We start from the raw sequence: 17,215 nt of genomic DNA, 5'->3' as shown, positions 1-17,215 counted from the left end.
GCTGAATCAGCGGCGTGAGTCTGGAGGAGGAGGAGGACTCTCTTCACATTAAAAAGACAGAAACACTGCGGGAAGTGGTTTTTTCCTTAGAAATCAAAGTTTCACTTTGGACTGCGGCAGACATATTCAAAGTGAGTATATGCTCGTGTTGTTCAATTTGTACCTTGACGCTGCTGTGCTTTATTTTATGTCTGATCTTGATTGTGTTAGTCGTAGTTTTAATATTTTTCTCCGTTATTTCCCTTACAGTCTTTGAGTTTTTCCAATGAGAGGATCAGACATGGTGAGTTGATCATTTATTTTATTCTGACTTTATTTGCCCAGGCTTGTTGATCTTAATGCTAAAGTTTAGTAAGTTATATCTGGTAGCCTACATCTGCTGATGTAGCACTGCAGCAGAGGAGCCTCAGATGCCTCCAGTGATTATTAACAACATTGATGTAGTTAATAATGTCAGTGTAGAGAGAATAAAAAACATTTATTTTCATTATGTGATGAATAACTGTAATTCATATTTTGTATCAAAGTTGGATTTGTTCTATTTCTTTTCTTGTTGCATGTCAACACCTCCAGTACTATCTAAGTTCTTGCAACATCTCACAGAGTGATGATGAAAACTATGGGGGCATGAGGTCCTCCTCAAGCTTTACAGTATAGAGTCAGTGCAGGGGGGTCAGACAGGTTCAAAGGTTATTGCACTGACATTAGTAAAGTGTGCTCTATGTTGATGTGACCTGTGTGTTTGTGTCACTGCTGCTTGTTCCGTTTGTATTTCTCACCTCTCTGTTTTCTCAGACGCTTGTTTGCACTCAGCCAAAGGTCTTACAATGCTCTCCTGAAGTCTGATGATACATTTCAATAATGGTGCACATGTAGTGAACCCATACTTTATTAATTCTAGATTCTTATTAGATTGTAGATTTGACTTTACGTCCTCTCCTTAACTCTCACACACTCTGTCATATGATCAACATGCCCTGTTTGAGTTTGAGAATGAGCCACTGCATCTCACTGGCTGATTCTGACCAATCAGGACACTGAGTCAGATGAAACCGGAGTATTATATTCCTCATTGTGTCACTGGTGGATTTTATATTGAGCACAGCTGCCCTCTTAAAGAGGCAGGACCCCCTTGATATACTGCAGATGTTTTCAGTCTGCTCCTCCAGTTGTTTCAGGTTGCAGAAGAAAAGTGGAGGTTAGACATTAGTGCAGCGCTCTCTGTAATAACTTCTGTCTGGCTGCTTGAATCACGTCTGAGTCAGTGATAAAAGGGCGTTTACTTTTGTTGTAGGAGTGGTCCACAAAATAAACGGACAGATGATGAGTTTGCTTTTTGTGTCTATTGATGAAGCACATTCTTTGATGTGCAGGTTTTCTGTCGTTGAGGATTACAATAAGAGTAAAGGCTTTCTTTTAATAGCCTGGTGCAGGCCTGAGCGTGCCCATGAAGCTGGTCCTGTATTTGAAATGTTCATTTTCTAATTGATCTCTCTTTGCCCTCGTCTCCTCAGCTCTGTTTGCGTGACTCCAGCGACTGCTTACGGGAGCAGATGCAGTACATGATGAGGTCACTGCAGGATCTGAAACAGCTGAGAAGGACCTGTCCGGCAGTCAGGCGCCCCCTCTCTCCCATCAGTACCCAGCTCCCGGCTCTGGTGCGACACTCTGCGTTGGCACGTGCCTGTCGTGTGCGGATGTCTGAGGCCAGCACTGCCAGCACCTACGACTCTGCATGCTGCCTATCAAGTCCTCTAGAGGAGGAGGACGAAGACCAAGAGTCAAGCACCCAGCTGGGTCTGAGCCTCAGACTGGGTTTGGGTTCTCCCAGCAGCCGGAAAAGTTTGGACTTGGATTCGGGCTACTCTGAGTCATCGTGGCAGGATGAAGGAGTGTTTCTGAGGAGGACGAGGAACGTGAGGGTTTCATCGTCAGCCTGCCTCCGCACAAACAGAGCACCCAGCGGACGCATTAGACCCAAATCCACGTCTGACGCCTGTCTGGAAAGGTGGACATCATTTGAAGTCAGTGACCAAGAGGACTGGACGAACTCTTTACTCACCAGAGGACGAAATCGCCAACCTCTAGTGCTGGGCGATAACAGCTTTGCAGACCTCATACAGAACTGGATGGACCTACCCGAGTGTCCAGAACCTACAGAGCTGAATCTAAACCCGGGACGCAGGACGGGGAGAGGTTTCTTTGTGAACATGAGGAGGAAACTGGCTGGCTTTTCAAAGAGTGTAGAGGACAGAGTGAGGATGAGACACACAGACTCTGTTTGTGCTAACAGAGCTGCTAATGCTCCAAAACGTCTGTCCTGCCCGCTTGTTGCATCCCAGGCCAAAGTGCCCTTTTTCCATCAGTCTCATTCCGCCATTAATAAATTGGACTCTGACTTTTACCACTTTGCTGCCCTCTTGAAGTCAGGCAGTCGGCAGCCCATCATCTGCAAAGACATCATAGGCTACGTCTGACAGTTTTCATCGGACAATCATCAGAGTCACTGTAAAATGACTGTTATTTTTAACTTTTTATATGCTGTGACTAAACTATTGAAAATAAAGATGTTTGCATAATTGAAACTCTACAAACTCTTTATCCAACTTTTGTACTGCATGTGACACAGGATATGTGGTCAGCTGATATAACTGAAGCTTCCTTCCGCCACAGCCATCTGATTTTTATTACAGCTTATTAGAGTCAAACAGAAGCAGGCTGTTACTGTCTGTGGAGTAAAACATATGAATGTAGGTTCATTTGTTTTCATTAGAAATGTAATACACTGCAGGGTTTAGTCTAATTGGTTTCTAATAAAAAAAGAAGAAGACATGACATCTCTGACTTGCAGATTTGGAATCTTTCCAGGACTTATATGGTCATTCAAAGTAAATGAAAGAATATTTTTGGAGTGCATTAGTGCATTGGACTCAGGTTTCTCATTAAAAGTTCAGATTTTACTTGACAAAAAGTAGAAAAAGGGTGACTGAGCTATTTTAAGGTCCAGAGGCTGTATCAACAAAGCCCTGTGTCCTCGATGAGGTAACTCCCCATGTGTCTGTGGAGGAAGAGGTAAAGAGAGAGGCCAAGCAGCTGGCTGCAGATGGAGCAGAGGTTTATGAAGCAGACCGTTTCACCCTGCCTCATTTAACTCAGTGTTAACTCTTATTGTGTTCTAGAACATCGCTTAATGGAACTATGACTTCTGGGTAAAAACAAACAAGTGACATACGCTTCAAGTTAACATTTTGGCTTTGTTGTGGCTTTCCCATTCATTTAGAGGAGAGAAATAACACAGATATAAGGGGTTTTCCATGCTCCCTGCTGCAGCCAGTCTCACCAATAATGTTGGATATCAGGGACAAAGGGTTCTTGCTGAGTGTCGTTTGTCTCAGGCTGTTTATCTAGGATCCCTCCTGGAATGAGAGCTTAGCTGGGCTTTAATAAACCCTTATCAGACACAAATGACTTTCACACTGCAGTGAGTGACAGGCCATGATAGGGAACAGAGAACATTAGCAAAAAAAAGAACTTGGACAGAAATAATGTTATTCACTATTTGAGATTTTTTTGGCTAAACTGCTGGTTTTCCTTTTTAGAACATGCCAGATCCCAGAGTGCTGCAGCTGGATTAGTGCATCAATACATCTCTTTCCACAGCTGACTCATTTGGGGAGAGGAGGAGAGAGAAGAAAAACAGATCCAACGCATCACTAAAGTAAGCTACTTCTGCTAATGTTAGCTCTGGTAAGCTAGCAGGAGGTGTGTATGACTGTTACAGCAGCGTATGATGAACCTGCTTTACCGGTGGATTGTTTTGGTAACCAACAGACACTCTTTTGGTGACTTTTGTTTGATTGTTTGCTACATTTTACATTTAGATCTAAGACATTATGTTGCTTGCTCCTTTCCCTTAACTTTCTCACCTTTATGTTATAGAACGTGTCCAATGACAATGATTTTCTCTTTTTTAAACATTTTCATTGCCTAACATCTTAGCTAGCTGACATTTGTAAAGTAGTGTTGACATTTGCTTCACTCAGAATTTGACTAGCCTATAGGGCTGCTTGGTCTTGATTGCTCGGCTTAAAAAAAACAAGAAAGAAAGTTTTCACAAACCAAAGTTTAATATGGTAGTCTGTTATAAAGTAACATGCTGGATACTTCTTACAGTCTATGGAAAAGAATGACATTGGTCAGCATTCACCATCTTTATCCTGATAATATATCTCACACACCCTTTAGAGGAACAGTTTTAGAGGTAATGAAGCAAAAATAATGGCTTCCACCCACAATTTGATTTTAGCACGTGAGACTTAGATCTGGCAGACACTGCTACCGGATGACCATAAACAGTATTCCTTGACGTTGGCTCAACAGATGATTTGCTGAGGCAGCACACACTTTCACGGTGGCCCAGTCCAATGTGGTGGACACACAACAAATCTCCAGTTGATTACTGAAGAAGCAGTGCTGAGGATTGACTTTCTTCTTGTCATGTCTGATATGGGTTTCCACCGTGAGCATGAGCTCATCCTCATTAGTCCTCCACTCCTGACATCTTCGTTGTAGTTATCCCTTTTGTAAACAGAGAGGAAAGACGGGCCATGTGTTGAGGGTTGGCAAACTCTTAAATAAGCTCTTATTAGAGGACGACCAAGACCTTGCACTTTGTTCTTAAAAAGGACTTTACTTGGTAGTTGGGCTCTGATTGTATGAATGTATATCTATGTGTCAATGCAGAAAAGTACCGGACAGTGCTCATTTCCAATTTCTCAGGACCTCTTTATGCTCTCTGTCCATGACTCTTTGTGCACCCTCAACCTGGAATCTGTTGCAGAATGACTTGAAACTCAAGGAGCTGGTTTCCTTAAATGTTTTTAAATGTAAAATGAAAGGGAGCAGATTCTATATGATGTTGCTGCCTTTAGCTGGACTGCTTGAACTATACTGACTCCCAGTTGTGTCTCTTTTAATGCAAAATGTAGTGTTTTAGTAAACTGTACTCAGTTGTCCTTTGTGTCTCTGTCAGTAACTTTATGTTTTTGCGACTGCCTGTCTTAGCCAGATCTCTCTTGGAAAATAGGTTCTTAATCTCAATAGGACCAACCTGGTTTAAGAATAACTAAAAAACAAAAAAACAAGTAATTTTCTTCTATTTTCAATGAAGGGCTGTTTGGATTTCTCATTGTTTGTGAAATCTAAAGGGTCTTAGGGGAAACTTATGAACACACCTACAGTGTATATATATATATATGGGCTCCATATCCCTCAAGAGAAACAGGAAGCAGCAGAAAGTAGTCATACGTTATGGCAGTCTGAATGGAACTGACTATTAACATTATACTGTTATGAAACACTTTCAATAAGGAGTTAGAGGTGTTATACGTCATGTGAATATTTTCCTATATTTTGCTGGAATCTTGAATCATGTCACGCTTCCAGGGAAAGCAGGTTTCCATTTAATAAACTGCAGCAGGAAAACAATTCCTTCATGTCACTGTGGGTGACACCTAATAATTGTGAATTCCACTGAGGGATAACAAAATTAATATGGTTTCATAACTGAGAACCTACATGTTTCCAAGCATGGCCGCTTCATGGGTTGTTTCTACCAGGGAAAAGGTCTGGCAGAGAATGACTGTGTTTAATGTTATTTATGACATGAGTGTGTAAAACTCCCACATTATTACCTGGACCGTATTCACAACCTGCATGCTGTTCCCACTGTACGATTCTTTAATATGAATTATTGTACTCTTTCTACCATTAAAATAACTTACAACCACACACTGTTATTAACAACCTTTTGAATATAAAACATAGTATTCTACAATCATTTAAATCTCAAGTGTTGTGAATTTTCTTACACGGTGTCAAATATATTTAAACAGATGTTTAGTATTTAACATGAGAATACTCTCCTTGTTGTGACACACATGATTCAAGTCATCACAGGAGCTTTATTTAGAAACTGCAGAGCTGCTTTCTACTTCTGCTGACTATAAACTGGAGCCAGAGGTTCATGGGAATCATAACAGATGAGATGACAAGGGGGGAAGTATCCCAGATGACTTGGCTTTGGTTCTCATGGCCAAACATGGCCTCTGAGGTCAGACCCTACTTCCTCTGTTCAGTATAACATACAAATTTATAACACACAAATCCCATAGTAGAAATATATGGCCCCATTAGAGGCCAAAATAGCAGACTGTTGTGTGAGTATGTCATTAATTAAACAACCAATTAAGCACACAAGCACAAAACAATACCACTCACTAGATGATATGTTTTTTAATATTCCAACATTTGATTTGCAGAGAAACAATTATATTAGCTTACTGCAAAATAAGCATAGTTTTTGAATCCATTTGGCTCAATTCACTGCACAAAATCAATTCTCATCACAATATCATTTGCTGTGTAACCATTATTTAATCACTTATAGAATTAGACATTTCTCACTTTTGAAGTCCTGCAGATCTTTAAGCATCAATAAACGACTTCCATCTCAGGAATGTAGTTCTGTTCATTGCCCTCTTTTTTTCATTGGGAGTTGACTGTATCTGAATGTGAGCACAGACCTGCCTGAGCCTGTGCTGGTCTGTGTCCCAGTTAAGCCACATTTGGCTCAGTCTCAGAGACACAACCACAGCAGAGCCCGCAGGCTGCTGCAAACGTGACTTCTCCAAACGCTTCTTCAGAGAAGCCAGAAAATAACTGCACAGTTAAGAGAGCAGAATAATAACATTAACTCCATCGTTTGTTTTTGGTTCTTTCCGTGCACGTGCTCCCATAAAGCTGCAGTTTTCCTCTTCTTTGTCTTTAAAAAGACTACTTACTTATTTAAAACGATGCTCGTATTACTTTTGTTTATTCAGAGAAATAAGGATTTTATTTATCAAACTGCAACTCTTGTCTTTCTTTGAAGAGCTTAAACTGCAACAAATACCACAGAGAGGACTTTCCAAACAAAGCCTGCAGAAGAGGCCAAAGCCACATATGGTGACACACACTCAACAAAATTTCAAGCATTTAGTGTCGGAGGATGCCTTCAGAGTCCATTCACAACCACACGGCCAAGTGTGTGTTTATGGTGTCAGAGGCAGAGCATCAACTAAAACAGCCCGGCAAAGGCAAACACACACTTTCACTGCCAAACACAAATATTCACACTCTCATACACACAAACACAGTCACTCTGTTTACCTTGATACAATAGACACAGAAGGTTTCAGTCTATAACCCAGAATCTCTTCTGAAGAAGTCATCTGGACCCAGCAAAGCAGAGATTTGATCTTTTATGGGAAAAATGATTTTTTGAGATGCTAAAGTGCTCATGATGGATAGCCCGGGCCTTTGTAATATAACAATAAGTAAGGTCTTTTACCTGCTTTTTGTAACATAACAATAAGTAAGGTCTTTTACCTGCTTGTCTCGAGATAACACTTGTTATGAGTTGACGCTATACAAATAAAAAATTATTTATGATTGATGATTATTAGCATACATACCCACGTAACATGACCTTCTAAAAAACACACACAAAATAAACGACCCTAGGCCTTTAAACTGCAGATAAAAACTTGACAATTTATACATTCTCCTTGGCTAAAAGTAGCGCATGTGATTGACATTTAAAGCACAGGGAGGTAAGGAAACCTCTTGTCTTGCCCAAATATTGCAGACACAGGAAGCATTGTAGACTGCAGCAGTGTGGGAGAGCGGCTTGCCTGGCTCACAGTTGAATGAAATCAAGGTGTGGAGAGATAAGAAGAGTTACAGAGAAATATAAATTGTGCACTGGGAGAAGAAGCAAAATCTGACGAAGAAAAACCACCAAAAGTGGATACGTTGTGATGAGAAAGCTTAGGACTCAAGAGTCAGAATGCAATGCTGTGAGCTGCCCTGTCACACAATCTGAGATTCTCATGAGCAGGAAACAGAGGTCAGAGGAGTGACCTTGATAAGTTGTCTTCCTGTGGTACTCCACAGCATGGTTGTGCCTCTAACTCTCCCTCTGTGGCTACAGACAGAAAACCCTATACAGCAGGACGAGTGCACAATAGAATCCTTCAGTCTGAGCTGGGCTGCAGACAGAAAGAAGACATTGTGTGGTCTCAAAGATCTCTGTCTCCCGCTTCCTCCGTCCCCTTTTTTCTCTGACATTTTCACTTCCTGCTGCTCTCTCTTCCCATCTCATCCTCTTTATCTAATGATGTCATTTCAAATCACTGCAATAAAAATCATAAACTGTTTGCATCATAACATAAAGAACCCCCGCAGGCATTTGTTGGAGAAGATGTGTGGTTTGTTTTCACAGATTTTGCTTTATTGCGCTGTCGGGCTAGTTGGTCACGGCTGACTTGCCCTCACACTGAGCATGGCTATGGATAATTTGTTATGACGGCTGAACTTGTTTAGTGACCTCTTGTCTTGATATACGCCAGAGCAGGCCGAGTGTAAATAGAAATGTTGTGAAAAATGAGAGAAAATGTCAAAGGAGGCCATGTGGTCATACACAAATTATAATCATAATGATACCCCCACTGCTTGTTTGTTTACGTTCTCACAGATTTATTCCTCATATGCTATGAAAGTGATTTTGTGACTTTCTCTTGGAACAATTTAACCAACATGGTTTTGTTTTAGAAAGCTCTATTAAAAACAGACGGTCATGCAGTCAGTGATGAAGCAATGTCTTTGAAACTGCTCCACTATTGTCTAAGAAATGCCTTCATTTTTTTTAAAAAGTCTAATAAATGCACAGTCTTGTGTAAGCACAATCAAACCACATGTCATAGAGGATCTGCTTGGATAATGAAGGGTATGAGGGCATGCCGTCTTGTGGGCAAAGGGAAGGTCAAAGTCTGATTTAATATGATCATGTGAGTGACAAGATGCCTCCATCCAAGGCGGAAACCTCCAGGTCATGAGAATAAGGCGAATTGAGGCGGGCTCAAAAAGGAGGTTGATCCCCAAAGACCCCCAGTTATGAAAAAAAATACAGACTTTACAGCAAAACATTGTTTGATATAATTGCCACAAGTAGGGGTGACCCAAAATAGTTGAATATTTGACAATATGTTTGAAAGAGACTCATTCGACTGCCAGTCTCAAAGTCAAACACCTGCACATGACACAAGGATCGTTCCATTCCATCCAGCTTTATGGGGGTGTTTCACATAGATTTGCCTATTTCCTCCAAATTCATCCTGAATCATAAGAACAGGAGTATCTTAATATACTGTTAGACAATCATACATACTTTACATTAAATGATTGTACATAACAATATATGATTCACTTCTTTTCAAGTGACCCTCATTCTTGTTATAAGTGCCACTGTGAGGAATCATGAAGTGTTGGAGTGGTCAATCAGTTCAGAGTGCTGTATTTAACATAAATTAAAATGTTTTGTAAAACAGATATTAGCATATGCAAAGTTAAAGTATAGATTACAGGTGACATCATTTCCAAGCACAGCAGTATTTCAAGTGAGGTAAAAGCTCCTGGCTGGCAAAGTGAAGTCTGCTTCATGGCCTCTGTGTCAACACAGATGGGCTACTGCAGGCCAGATCGCCATCTGCCAAACCTGGACTATTGTTGATTTTAAACAAACTGACTCAGTGACCCCTTAGTACCACTGATGGAGTCAAATAGAACATTTTGCCCCCTAACCACACACAAACACACAATCAACAGTCTCCCATAGAGAGATTGAATTCAAAATGATATAGAATAATAAGATAAGATTGTTTTATTCTTGACATGTTCTATTTCTATGTACTTCATTACAAACATTAAGTCACAATGAGGCCATAACAGCAATCATTAACATTCATCAACAACAACCTTAACATTTACATAACTGAAATCTCACGTTGGTTATATTCAGTTATCTGAGTCAACTGGGAGACAGGTTGGGTGACATGTCATAAAAACACTAGTAATCATGCAGATTAGTCATTGTGTCTAGGGACAGTTACTCTAACTGAACGATTACTTTCATTTTACAGTAAATGGACTCTTTCTTACAGTAATAGTCACACTCCACTGATGAAGGGCACATGCAGAGAGATAGACAGCAGCAGGTAGTCATGTAGTTACTACAACATCTGCTTGGTTACGCTTCCAAGTCTGCTTGCTCTCATTGACTGCGGGTATTCTGTCGGATGTAGTAGATCGGTGAAGCTCCGACTCGATGGGGAGCAGTAAAATGATCATAGTGACCCCAGACACTTGAGGATTATTTTGTTGCCACAAGCAACGAATCAGACCAAAGTTCCGACGTCTGAAATCATCTTGTGTGTAGCCAGCTTAACCAAGCTCCTTTTGTCCTTTTGCCTCTGAGTAACGTTAGGGTTTGTGTGGACACTATTTTGCTCATGTATGATACAAAAGTGGATGTACAACGGGGCTTTGTAAGGTCTGTGTAGTTCCTAATAAATGATGAGTATTGCAGAAACCCCAGATACGTGTGATTATTCACTTTCTCCAAAACTCTCTAAAACACCATTAACCAAGAAGCACTGACCCAAACTGTTACACAACACCAGTATGAAACGTTTACTTGCAGTTTTACCACAAATGACCGGGTTAACTTGTCAGTAGCGATCTTCCACTGGGTCAGTTCATTGCTCAGTTGTAAATGATGTCACCTGCCCGTGTGGTAGTTAAAACAAGAACATTTCTAATATTTGTTAGCCTGGAAGCCTCCTTACCAAACTGTCTCTAAATATCTTGCTGTCCCTCCTTTACCTGCAGCAACGCCCTCTGTCCCTTAGCAGACATATGAAAGGCAGGATAACAGAATATTCGATTTGGACGATGAGTCAGGAAACAAGATGGATCACTATTACACCCAAGGCAGAGTATAGTGTGGGAACTGTGATCCCTTTAGACCGGCTGAACCAGCCCTATAACCAGGGGAAATGGCAAACACAATGCAGAGTGGGAACTGTGTCACTGTCGCTGTCATTTCAGTCATGGTTGCCTGATGAAAAGTCTGGATGGATGTTTTCATTGTTAAGGCAGATTTTCTTCGTTAAGATGACTTAAAGAGGGGTAATGTCAGACAACAGCTAAATTGAACCCTTTTCACACATACAGAAATCTCCTGAAAAACTCCGGAGATTTGGCTACCTGGAGGTTCTTTAGGCTATGTGTGAACGCAAACAGACACATTTTTCGCGCAGACTTTACCCGGAGTTTCTCCTCCAGACCCCTAGTATTTTATCCACAGAATATCCGAGTGAGCTGATGTCTGAACGCGGCCGAATATACTCCAGAGATTTCAACTTGAGCCAATAGAAAGAGAATGACGTTTTTATACAGAGACCGGCTAAAGTGTCTGCACGCGACCACTACGATCTCCGTGCTCTAATTAAACGTCTGCATTCTGTTTTCTGTTCTTCAGTATGTTGTTCTCCTCTCTTTTGTGGATGTTGTCATTCCATTGAACTACACATAGCATTGATATAAAGACAAATATTCTCATTATAACGTCGTGTAGCGGACTCTGTTGCTTCGGCCGCAACTTCCGCGTTGTTTATTTACGTCACGTCTTACCTCACCTTACCATTATTAATTTATGAAGGGATTGTGATTTAAATGTCATTTTTAAACTCTAGGTGATAGTAAAATGGAATAGCCATAAACAGTTTTTTTTCCTGCTCATGAGATGTGTTGTTTAACACTGGAGCACCAGCATTAATAATTAGTCCAACTCAAATGTTATCAAAACACCTTACAAGCTAGTGGAGCTTGATCATTATTTTAATATGTCATAACAATAAAGGTCATGTCTTCATAAAGGATAAATTCACTGATAAATTCACTGATGGAGTAAACAAAAAAACAAATCAGGTATAATTTTTTTTAAATGTTAAGCTAATATGCCTCTTCAATGTTTCAGAATTCTACATTGGACTGACATAATTATGGCTTGATCATATTATCTATGATGCTAAGACACAGTGCTACATTCACACACACACTGCAATCATCCTGAGCCTGTACACCTCTGTGGCACCATGTTGTCTATGTAGCTGCAGGGCCGAACAGTACAGCAGCTTTTACATCTGACAGCACAGACTGACCACTGTGCTGCTAATTACTCTGCCCCTGAGCTCTGTCACCTCTGTGGCCCCTTGTGACATGTCACCACCCACCCAACACACCGCCGTCAACCCTCCCCCATACACACAGCCTGACTCATAGGGTGAAGACATTAAGGCCCTGATCTGACATCAGATGGAATAAAAGAGATGCGATGTTAAGAGCTGATGAGGCTCCTCACTTTATAACTTATCACTCCATTTTTTAATTCATGTGAGTTTAATCATTCATCCGCAGTCTGTACAGGGCTTTTGACTTGACAACTCTACCTCAGACGTATGGCTGATAAATATGAAAAAAAAAAAACTCCAGATTTTCTTCTTCTATGTCACAGGTTAAAAAGATTCCTCAGTATGAGAATTGAGTTTCCCACTTCTCCTCGGAACTTTATCAGCTCAAATGACAGTCCTCATTCAGCCCCTGCTTCATCTTATCAGCACTATTAATCACATAAACACTGTGATCTAATTAGGAGTCCATTTCTGTTCCATTTGGTTATCAGCACTGACTGTATTTGAATACAAACGCATACATCAGCAAAAGTAGAGCAAATAAACACCCTGGTATTGCTCATGTTGACACAGTCAAGTGAGGCCGTGCTCATGGCAGGTTTTCAGCCATTTGGCTCTGCAAGGCTGGGTAATGCATTTCACTTAGGACTGATCAAATACACTTGCATAGCAGCAATTAACATCCACATTCCTACTAAGTGGTAAAGCAACAGACATGCTGTGTTTGATGTTGTGCCTGCAGGATCAGCTGAATCAGACCGGGAAAGAGTTTTACTTAATGTTCCAGATGAGATTATATTTCTGAAACTTTCAATCAAACTTGTTTTCTAAGGGTGGGACATGAGGTTACTGCTGCAGTTAGACAATGAGCCCTTTCTAAGCAGCAGCACCGTTGGGAAGTGTGAATGAAGCTTGGGATGAACGCTAAATCGTTGTAACATCGCAATTGCGATGTGAACATGTGCAAGAATATTCATATAGTCAATTATGTGACCTGAAGAAAATCATGCTGCCAATTTTATTTTTAGTTCAAACCAAAACCAAGTTTACAATAAAAGTCTGTCCTATATCACCTTCAATGGTCACAGAGCTGACCGTTTTGCATGCAGAGTCTGTGTTCTCATGTAAAATGTGTCGGGCTGGACCCCAACATTTGGCAATCAGAATATTCGTTCGTTGGGTAGGCAATTGATTATTCATTTTGGGATTCGGATATTTTTTTTTGGGGTAACCCGATATTCCTATCCTCACAGCGGCCAATGAACGTCACACTTCAGTTTACCTTGTCCGCTGCCGGCTCCGCTAGCTAGCAAACTTAGCTTAGCCTTAACCTTTGCTTGGAAAATAGTTAAGACTCGTTAAGTTAAGGTTGTAAAATGTTATAGAGACGTACACGGAACTTCCACCAGATACGTGTGCATTGCGTGTCCGCTCCGGTCCGTTTCGGCTCCGTGCACCCTCGTCCGTCAACACCCAATGGCTGCGTCCTCCGTCCTCAGCACGGAGAGCACAGCCGTCAGCTGGAGTGCCGAGACAAAAGAATTACAGTGCTAATTAACAAACTAACTGGCGACAGCGCAAGATAATAAAATGGATGTGGTATAAAACTCATAAACAAACACACACACGGTAATCTTCGACTACTCGCTGTTGATAACTACCGAATATCCGGAGCCCAAAAAATTGTATTCGGGACTGCCCTAGTAAAATGTAGACATACAGACACTGCTGCACACATTGATGTAGCTACATAAAAAGACACTGCATTTATCTGTTTAAATTATTTAATTCTTTGGCGAAAATTAATATCACAATGTCAGTTTTTTCCAATATCGTAAAGCCCTACATGAAGATACAGCTAGCAACAATATAGCAGCAAGCTGGAAACCTGCTCTATTGAGATGGAAAACCACAGGAAATGAAAACTAATACGCCACAACACCATTTTTGAATAAATTAAACAAACAAGATATAATGTCTTATAGGTGCTGTTAGCTGGATTTTTCTCAACCTATACTGAGACTAAATGCAAAGCTAACCAAATAATTGCTGCAGCTTTATATCGACTGTATCATATGGTGATATCAGTTTTGTAATTCTACTCTCGGCAAGTGAAGGAATAGAAATTGTCCAAACATTCCCTTCATAAAGTATTTGATTATTATCTGAAATCTATTCACCCTATAACTCCCAGAGCTTATTGTGGGAGTGTGTGATGTGTGTTCTTGTAAATGCTTAGTCAGTCACACTCCAGCCCCTGACAGAGGCTGTGAAACCAAGAGGTGTTAATTGATTATTACACACATTTCAACTTTTGTCATATATAGTATAATATATAGTCAGTAATAGGTTCCCTCATCAAGATGAAATTGGGTTTTCCGTTCAAGAACAGGAACAAACTATTTTTTCCCTACATCCTGCAAACAAAGAGTTGAGTGTTGAGATGATGCTTCTTGTTTACTGCTCTGCACCTCTTCCTCCATCAGGCAAATGAGAGACTATACCCATCACAAGTATAAATGTGCATCATCTGCAGAGGAAGTAGTCTAAACTGATGCCCATTGCCTTTCATTAGAAGCTAGTGCTATTATCACACTGGCATTTGAAACACTCCTCCATCAGACCAAAGAAGCAAACACTGAGCTCCTTTGTGTACAGATGCTTTTCTCCTCATGCACTCTCTAATGGGGGCTGATGGGATTTTGTTAGCCTGCCCCCCAATACACACGAACACACACGCATATGCACACTCAACCAAGACTCTGCAACCATATTCTGTCCCTTTAAGCAAGCAGGCAGTACTAAGTATGACATAGACCTCAGCACGAATCTACTTTCTTCCTCTCACACTATTAGTATACGACTATCCCTCAGTTTCTTTATCCTTGTTCTCTGTCTTGTCTCTCAACTCAGGGGACTTTCTCCTGACCACAACAAACACAACTCTGCCCCTCAGATCGTCCAACAACCTCCAAAATAACATTAAAAAACCTCCAAAATGAGCTGTGCGTAATGGGTTCTGACAGGAAAATGACTGGTGTCATGTACGTTGTGAGCTATTCTCATTCTTAGTGAATGTGTGGTAGATCAGGGGAGTTTCCTTCACAGAGTTCATGATCCTGTTAGATCCTCTAATCAACCTGCAGTATCTGTATTTTTCTGTATTTACACATGCTGAATAACTCGTGGAAGCCTCTACATCACCTATCAGTTTCTAATATACAGTATACATAATTCCTCTAATGAGGGATGTAATTCAAACCATAGCAGGAATGTCATACCGGCACAGATCTTTTTATTTGTTGCGATACTTCTTGTTGGCTGACTTCTAAAACCTTATTCATGAGGCCATCAGTCTTTCAACCACTTTGTATGTCTCCATGACAGACTGCACCGAGGACTTTTTCAGGTGAAACATCTGGTTCGGGGTGATGCTCTTTGGTCTTTAATGGCCTCTGCGAGAGGCCACATCAATGGCAAGGATGATAAATCTGAACAATGGGAGAGCCAGTAAAGGAGTCAGCAGGGGTTCGAGGTGCAGGCTACAGGAAGTGTGGCTCCTCTTGACCCCTGAACCCTGAGGTGATATGTGCCTTCAGTCTGCTCTCTGTAATAAGGTATCTGATACCCATGTTTCTATCATAAATGCTTTTCTACATTTCATCTTTGGAGCAGATTTTGCTGGGCAGTTTTCCACTGAACTTCGATATGTTGTATTAACAACCAAGATATCACATCATGTCAACCTGGGTCAAGCCATGCTTTTTGTTTTCCTCAATCTTTATGCTAATCTAACTGGCTAATGTCTGCAGCTGATATCTATCATGACTCATCTGTTTGTGTATAGGAAACCATGGTGACTCAAACCGAGCATATTAAGTTTGAATTATAATGCTATGTAGGTAGGCTTCTCCATTGGGTTCAGGGCTAGATGAACACAGAAGCATACATTTAAAAAAGTAATATATATATATATATATATATATATGGATTTATGTATAATTTGTGTATTTAGCCATACAAAAATCGTATCATTTATATTCATTATTTCATTTGCAATATTTATACTTTATATATTTATTCTGGGAGATTAAGTTAGTCTGAAATGTAGTGATGTGATCATTAAAACCCCCTTTTTTTGCATCAATTGGGCCTGTCTTCTTTCTCAGTTTCGCTATTCTTGCACTGCCCTGCCCCTACGTGATGTGCATGTAACTACCTCTTTTTCTAGATTAAGTTAGTCAACACATGCAACAGTCAGCATACTGGATATGTTTTCATAAGGACCTTTTTGGACTTTTATCTTGACTTGTTTTTAGTACCTGCCTGGTGCTGGTTGGTTAACGACACAGACTTGTTAATACCATTGACAGAATTAGTTTTACAACATGCAGGCACTATAATGTCTGACAGTTGTACACTTGAAACTTCTCAATTAGCACTGAGCAGATGTCACAGTGGTTGGAGAAGATCAATAGGGTCAGTTGTGACAGACTGGTTCTTAAGTGTGGCCCGGCAGTTTAACAACTCAGTTCTCTGCAGACCACTGGGACTTTTGCTGCTCATAATATGAGAAGGAAGTGTGGCTATTCTAAGAGTACAAGAACAGTGGGTCTCTCACAAAGACAAAGGGGTCCAAAAGAGCTAAGCTAAGGCGCCTGCAGTCACTGACCCCCTTGACCCTGAGAGCTGTCCTTTCAGAGGGGCTCACTGTCCGAGGCTCTGCAGGAAATGAGATTCTGCAGCCAAACAAAGTGATGACATAGGCCTATATAAAGAGATGGCTGAAGAAGCACTGCTGAGTTTAAACTGTGTGGTTACATTTAGCTAGTCCTGCCTATGGGCAGAGGTTTACAGCTACTTGTCCAAACAACAGCTAGTGAGACGGATGTGGAGAAACAAGGGGTTTGCATTATGTATCCAATACCCTATTTGGATGAAAGTGACAGCTGCAACTTATTCTGCTGGTTAGGATAATGTGAACATGTACACCATAAGCATGTCTTTGGAGATTTAAAGCAGATACTCTCTAAAAAAAAGTTAACAAGGACAAGAAGAACAAAAAGAGTTGTGTAGCAGAGCAA

At 40.8% G+C, this 17,215-nt stretch overlaps 1 protein-coding gene across 1 annotated transcript; it reads left to right on the top strand.

The window, feature by feature from the left end:
- LOC132977368 (PAK4-inhibitor inka2-like) lies at positions 1–2,585 on the top strand. Its single transcript, XM_061041893.1, has 3 exons — positions 1–131; positions 250–283; positions 1,515–2,585. The coding sequence occupies exons 2-3, from the start codon at positions 266–268 to the stop codon at positions 2,475–2,477; spliced, it is 981 nt and encodes a 326-aa protein (XP_060897876.1). The 5' UTR covers positions 1–131; positions 250–265; the 3' UTR covers positions 2,478–2,585.
- The last annotated feature ends 14,630 nt before the right edge of the window (positions 2,586–17,215 follow it).

Source organism: Labrus mixtus, chromosome 7 (assembly GCF_963584025.1).
Source record: "Labrus mixtus chromosome 7, fLabMix1.1, whole genome shotgun sequence".
Taxonomy (NCBI): Eukaryota; Metazoa; Chordata; class Actinopteri; order Labriformes; family Labridae; genus Labrus; species Labrus mixtus.
This window is presented reverse-complemented; position numbering and strand designations above follow the sequence as displayed.